At 43.8% G+C, this 7,142-nt stretch overlaps 1 protein-coding gene across 1 annotated transcript; it reads right to left on the reverse strand.

Moving 5' to 3' along the window:
- Positions 1-284: 284 nt before the first annotated feature.
- On the reverse strand, positions 285-1,902 carry LOC147433396 (uncharacterized). Its single transcript, XM_086492976.1, has 3 exons — positions 785-1,902; positions 660-708; positions 285-555 (listed from the first exon to the last, which is right to left on the reverse strand). The coding sequence occupies exons 1-3, from the start codon at positions 1,001-1,003 to the stop codon at positions 410-412; spliced, it is 414 nt and encodes a 137-aa protein (XP_086349102.1). The 5' UTR covers positions 1,004-1,902; the 3' UTR covers positions 285-409.
- Positions 1,903-7,142: the final 5,240 nt, after the last annotated feature.

Consider the following 7,142-nt stretch of genomic DNA (forward strand, 5'->3'; position numbering starts at 1 on the left):
CTCTCTCTCTCTCTCTCACACACACACACACACACACACAGGGGAATAGTCAGAGGCAAATTGAGTTCTCACTTGTTCTGCAAGGTTGTGTGGCCATAGCATATGAATGGAGGCTCAACATGGGCCAGGAATTCTTACCTTAATATAAAGACTACGACATTGAATAGCAACAGGAGAAAGCCCATCTCCCTCACCCTTCGCTACCCAAATCCCTTGAAATGTCAAATCACGCCCCATATCTCCGGCAAGCGAAGCCTTAGAGGCAACTCAGAAGAACAAACAAATTACAAAAGTCTCTGCGATGGTTATACATGCAATGTTTATTGTATAACCGCAAATGGTGTGAACCAGCTTGATGTGCTATTCTTCTAAATTATAAATTATATATATATATATATATACAAATTCTCTAAATAAGAGCCTCCTTCTCTGTGCAGCTGCCGCCAGGAGCGCAACAGCTCAAGTCAGAGAGAGAGAGAGAGAGAGAGAGAGAGAGAGAGAGAGAGAGGATGGACCTGCACACTGTACATGTCTCATACTTGCTCACCTTGCCTTCTGTGTGCACAACCAAATAACCCGCGTCAGCTCAAGTCTGAGTCCGACTCAGAGAGAGAGAGAGAGAGAGAGAGAGAGAGAGAGAGAGAGAGAGGATCAACCACCTGTTTGAACATGTTGTCGCCTAATTGGTTCTGAGCCAGCCAGCCCTGCCTGACGTAATTCTCTGGGCCCCTTGGGATTCCCTCTCATGAGAGTTAGAGAGAGAGAGAGAGAAGCTCTCAGCTACCTCCTGGAGGTCTTGGCGAGGCAGGCAGCTCCCCCATCCCAGCTCTTGGATGGCCTTCTGCGCAAAGATCTCCCTCTTGCCTGTTTCGATGATGCACTCCTCCTCATCGAGCATCTGGCCGTTCACCATTTCGAAGCCCCTCTTGACTGTCTTGCCAGGGCCGCAGCCGGAAATCTTACTTGCGCTAGCATTGGAAGCGTCCAGATCCTCCACCTGCATGGCATCTATCTCATCATTGACAGAGCGATGATGATGATGGCCTGCTGGTAGTAGTCCTTGTTGATGATGATGATGGACTGCCTGCTTTGCTGGTAGTCCTTGCGCTCATCAGCCGCGTGCTGGAATCCATGTAGGCGGTGACCTACCTCACATAGTTCTCGTTCTCATCTAGCCGCTCGACTTGCATCTCCGGCCATGTCCAGGAAAATCTGTTGCAGCTCCACCAAGCTCCTGCAGGTGCTGAAACTTAAGTGAATCGAAGGAAGACGAAAGTGGAGAGAGAGAGAGAGAGAGAGAGATTGAGGAGATTGCTGTTTACAGGCAACCGCCGCTCTACAGTTAATAGATTGCTCAGGTCTGGCACCACCTGCACCTCTCATAAGAAATTAATCCTCATACAGGCACCGCCCGCTCCTTGGTAACTCGTCGTGTATTCAAAATTTCAAAGAAATAGCTGACCGCCTATCTCTCACTCTCTTTCTTGTTGTCCGCCTGTGTGACTGTCTAGCTGCAGGCCACACTGCCGAAGCCAAACCCAGAGTAGGGAGCATGTGACACGTGGTGGGGAGGGTTACCACAAACCCTTCTCCTTTTATAATAGTATAGATATTTTACATATATATAATATGTAGCATACATACATATTTCACGGTATTTTGACTCGGCTTCATCGATGAAGTCTTGAAGATTTTTGTGAGTGTCAATTTGGCGTTCACATTTGGAACATGCTTTGTAAAATTCATCCTTTTCACCCTCTTTGATCCCCTTATTGTACACTCACGTGATACCATACAATAACCCTTACCAAATATTTGAGGATTAAAACATACTTCAACTTAAAATTAGAGGCATTTAGACAAAACCGAGGTTTACAAATAAAAGACTCCAAATATGCTTGGGTGTTCACAAAATGTTGTTTTAGTTGGCAGTTATTTTCCTGTACTCTTGGGAGTTTCCCATGCTATTGGTGTTCTTTAGCAGGCAAATGCAAATCAGATTATTATAGGAGAGTAGAGATTACAATACTCTACATGTTTGTGTGTGCTTTGTATAACATGCATACAAGCATGCTATGCTTCTAGTAATGGTGAGCTATTTTGTCGTTGAACTCATGATAAGAAGTCTTTTCTCAGAACTCATAAGGGATAGAGCACTTGACTAGCCCATTGAAAGACCCAAGAGTATGACACTTCAATGGATTCATTTGAGAACTATTGTGAGAGCAAGCTTTCTAAACGAGGCTTTCACACACATGACACTGCATTTAATTTATTGAATAAATGTTGGAGAGGTGTTGAGAATTTTTTTTAACTGACCAATAACATGCATAGTTGATCTGTTTGGTCATTTTGTGCGCCCTTGTGACCCCTCTTGTTGAGGGTCTCTAGGGTCTTAAACTGGCAAACACAACCTTTTTTTAATGCATGGTCATGACATAGAGGTGTAGTGTTTGATGTACTCAAAGCAAGATCCCCCCCCCTCCCCCCACCTTGCTCTATTTTCAAAGGCGGATCAAAGGCCTCACAAATTCTATACACTTAACATTAATCCCTAGAAATCGACCAAACAAGGAGCAAGTTTCTACTTCCTTGTGTCCACCCCCTGTTCTTGTAAATTCATGACCAAACAACTAAAATGTGCTTGTATTTATCATTTTAAAATCCGAGGAACCCTCAACAAGAGGGATCACAAGGGCGCGCAAAATGGACAAACAGGGACCCAGGGCACGCAAAATGGCCAAACCAGGGATCCCTGTTTGGCCATTTTGTGTGCCCTTGTGGCCCCTCTTGTTGAGGATCCCTAGGGATTTAAAATGACAAATAGGGCCTTTTTTTAATGCATGGCCATGAGATAGAGATGTATTGTTAGCGAGAGATGAGGTGTGTCTCTTTTTTGCAGATGTGCTGCTTGGAGAGCACGTTATGCATTTGTCATGGCTGACGTTCATACAGACAGTGGTATCTATGGGGATGCACAGTTTTGTCAGTCATCAATTGAGGTGACATCAGTTGAGCCAGAGACCGATGTATTGTTCTATGATGTGTCTGATATATTTGAGGGCGACAATGCCCTTCAGACAGTTGTGCGTGATTGCAGCGGTGTTGATTTTTTGGTTTTGCAATCATTCTCAACGGATATGCCTTTGCCAGACAATGCTAACATGGTGATGTATAGTCAGGTGGTTCTTGATGAGGATGCATATGGCACTAAGGTTGCTGACAGGGATAGGTTGGCACACATAGTGCATGTTTCGTCGGCTTTCGGGTCTCTCATGTCTGACCTTTTGGTCTCGAGACCTGATCTTGCTTATGCGATTGGTGCATTTGAAGTGGGAGTTGTCAGTCATGCAATGATTGACACTAGCATTGTGCATTGTGGAGCCATGCAGGCCGTCACTGGATACCTGCATCAAGAGTGTCATCGTAGCTCTATCTCTAGTGGTATGCATGGTGCATCTACACTAGAGCGGTTACAGAATGAGGCAGTGGGCATAGGTTGAGAGTCTTCTTCTCTCACCTCTTGTATATACTAGTTGTAGGCTAGTCTTCTTGCCACTTATCGGCACATAGCCGTCTTCTCTCACCTTGTATATACTAGTTGTAGGCTAGTCTTCTTGTCACTTATCGGCACACAGCCTTTAGTGAGAGAATGTTAGGTAAAGGCGGTGTGCCTCACCGTGCTTTGTCCGTGTCTGCTGGCCAGTGTTCTGCCGCCCACATTTATCTCCTTATTCTTTATACATACAAAGAATAAGGATCTCTCACTTATTCTCACATTGTGCTCATACATTGAGATTTGGGAGCTCCACCCGCATCCTGTGTACTCTCTCTCTCTCCCTCCTTCTCACTCGCACACGCACCGCATTTGCACACTCACAGTTAGTTTTGAGTAGGCTTTTCTAGCCTTTTTTTAAGACACACATAGGATATGGACCTAAGAGGTCACTTTCTCTTTCTAGCTTTTTGAAAGTGAAGGGAGTAAAGAAGTGTGGCCATATCAGCAAAAACGTGGGTCACTAAGAGCCAAAATTTGACTTTTTTCAAAAAAATCATTTTTACATATTTTTTCTTTAAAACTTCCCCTCAATATTTATACATATCAAAAAGTCACTTTTTGACCTTTTTTTAAACCTACAAGCACTTAAAGTCCACTTTTTCAAAAAAAATCCCCCCTCTAAAAAAAAAAACTTTGGTCTCTCCTCCTCCCCTCTCTCTCCCTCTCCCTCCTCCTTGCCCCCTTCTCTCCTCCTATCTTTCTTCCCCCTCTCTCTTTTCATCCTTTGCTTCCTCACGCAACAGTTGTCATGGTGCTCACGGATATCACAAATCATGTGCCTCCACCACCATGTACTCCACACATCAAAAGCATACATATTCGTTTTTCCACGGCATTTGCACCGAAGGCCGCACGTGAGGGTGAGCAGAGGTCATCCCAGGAACGTCGTACCATGGGTGAGACAAATGTTTCAATATCTTGGGAGGAAAGAAGCAGGCTTGTTAGGCTATTGCAATTGGTTGTGTATGGGTGCAGGTGCTTCTTTACATTCGTGGATTCACAAATGTCAAGCTCTTCAGCTCAAAATAGTGGCATTACAAGAAAGTATTGCCTCTTCGGAGAGGAAGGTTTAAATTCTCCAACAACAATTGCAGAAAAATGATGTCCAAATTATGAAGCTTGCCAATACCATCACATATTTGAAAGAAACACCCCTTGGTGCAAGGGAACAATATACTTCTTACTTTTGATTGTTTTATTCTTATCATAGAATTTGAAGTCTAAAATGTTGCCTCTACTTGTTTTGTAGTGCTTAGAATAAAGGTTTCTTTTGTGATGAAACTCGATGAATGTTAAATAGTGAAAGGTTGAAGGTTAGAGAGGTCAAGTTTCACCACATTTCCTTAAAACAACCTTCTTTGTTACATTTTGCAGGTAGATGCTTCAAATCCATGCTTATTAGAGGTGAGTAATCTCATCCTAATGTATATTATAGGATTGTTTATTCCCAAGTGGATGGAAATACTTGCAAATGCGTACAACATATACTAAAAAGGTGTCTTTATAGCCTGCAAATGTTGAATTCATACATGTTTTTGTTTGAAGAACGGGTCTCTAACACGTCATGATACAAGGTGACTTCTTACTAGGCTAGTTGAGTGGCGGTGTTTGCAACAATGGCTCAAGGAACTAGCATAACATGAATCTTTTATGGTGGCACAAAGCTCTCCTCAAGAAATGTGGCTCCCATTACACCAAGAATCGTTATGCTAACATGGAGAGATCCCTAATAAAACAATACAACAACTTTTCATCAGCAACACACCCTTTCCTTCTTTTTTTTATAGCAAAACTCACAATTGTGAGTGGATTATATTGAGCAGCCCAAAAAATTACAACGTTTTGTCATGCTCATGTTAATCCATGACAACATCCAGGGTTCATAATTACAACAGCTATTTGGGCAGCCACCTCTACCACCCCGCCTCCACATCCTTGATACCCAAGGTCCATACTCTTGTCATTCTGAGATTTTTTATTTACCGATGGCCAAGATTTGCCCCCGTACTAGGCATTCCATCTGCTGACAACAAGGCACCAGTAGTCCTAGACCAATCCTCCAAGTGATGCTTGCGCCCGAGTGCCCATATTAGCACTTTGCTTTCCTGTATAATTTTTGCAAAGCTTGCCACCTCAAATCCTCCTTCAAAAACACGGCGGTTCCTTATCTTCCATATATTATGGAAGAAGAAGTATCTGATGATTTGAGTGCTAACGAGGAGTGTAGGACTACCTGAATTTTTACCTCCAAGGCATAGGTCAGTTTTGAAAAAACTAATTTTCCATGTTCTCTGGACCCACTTGCATACTTTCCCTGCGAGGCCTTTTATAGCTGGGTAGTCCATGAATAGGTGGGTCGGATCTTCACTAGAAAACCTGCACCCCAAGCATTGATCTGACCCAATCCCTCTCTCCTAAATCTTCACACCCGTCGGTAGTGCACCCCAAATAACCTTCCATAAGAAAACCTTCATGTATTGTGGAACCTTTGGCTTCCATATGTTCTCCATTACATGCTCCCACCTTTCCTCCAGCCATTGCTTTTTCCATAGCTTGTTAAGGGGGCTAGACCAATTCTTCTTTTGCATCATTGTCTGATAAATGATTTTAGTATGGGGTTTCCACAAGAGACTGCTTCCGGGCCATTTCCAGGCATTCCAGTCCAACTCCGAACCACAGATTGGCATCACTAGATTGTCAAGTTCTTTCATCACTTTGTGGACAAGCAAGACCTCCAAGCTATTGAGTTGGTACTGGGCAGCCATAAGGTCAATGGTTTTCCAACTCTTGTTGACACTGTCCCAGAAGTGCTCAAGTCGGATCAGACCCTTATTATTCAGCTTCCTGGCTGCCTCAATCCAATATGGCATTTGTGGCGGATCTACAACTTTGGAGAGCTAGGGGGACCAATGCAGGAAGGAGTTCTTGAAGTATCTAGCTTCTTTCCCCCACTTTAAGACTCCTGCTACTCTATTGCATTTTCTTACTAATTCTCCTGAGCTGCCCCCCAGTCTTAAGGTAGACCACGCCGGGGCTAGCAGCTTGTCATGAACCTCAATCCCTCTCCACTTTCCTCCCTTCGAGCCAAGTTTAGCTGCTTCCATCATATCTCTGATCATGACAGCCCAAACTTGATCCTGTTTGGCCAAGGAAACAACAAATTTGGTGCAACAAGCTTCTGCATGGGTCACAGGGTTGAGAATCCCGAGGCCTCCTTGATTCTCCGGCCGAGCAACTGATTCCCAACGGGCCCATTGCCACGGCCTGGAAGATTTCGTGTTATTTTTCCATAAAAATGTTTTTACTGGTTTTAAGAACTCTTTCCAGTGACACTTAGCCATCTTGAGAAGCGGGCTAGTGAAGTGCAATATAAGGAATCATAAAGGCATTAATTACTTTTATCCGACTTGGGAATGGGAGAAGAGCATACTCCCACCTACTCATTTTTGTTTTGATGTTTTCAAGCACCCACTCGAATCTTTTCTTGTGAGTTACACCCACCCCCAAGGGGGGCTCCCAGATGTCTAACAATATTCCCTTTTGTAACAATCTCCCTAGCGAGACAGAAGGGTCAAATGAGTCA

The sequence above is a fragment of the Adiantum capillus-veneris genome, chromosome 20, assembly GCF_014529385.1.
Source record: "Adiantum capillus-veneris isolate H3 chromosome 20, ASM1452938v2, whole genome shotgun sequence".
Classification (NCBI taxonomy): Eukaryota; Viridiplantae; Streptophyta; class Polypodiopsida; order Polypodiales; family Pteridaceae; genus Adiantum; species Adiantum capillus-veneris.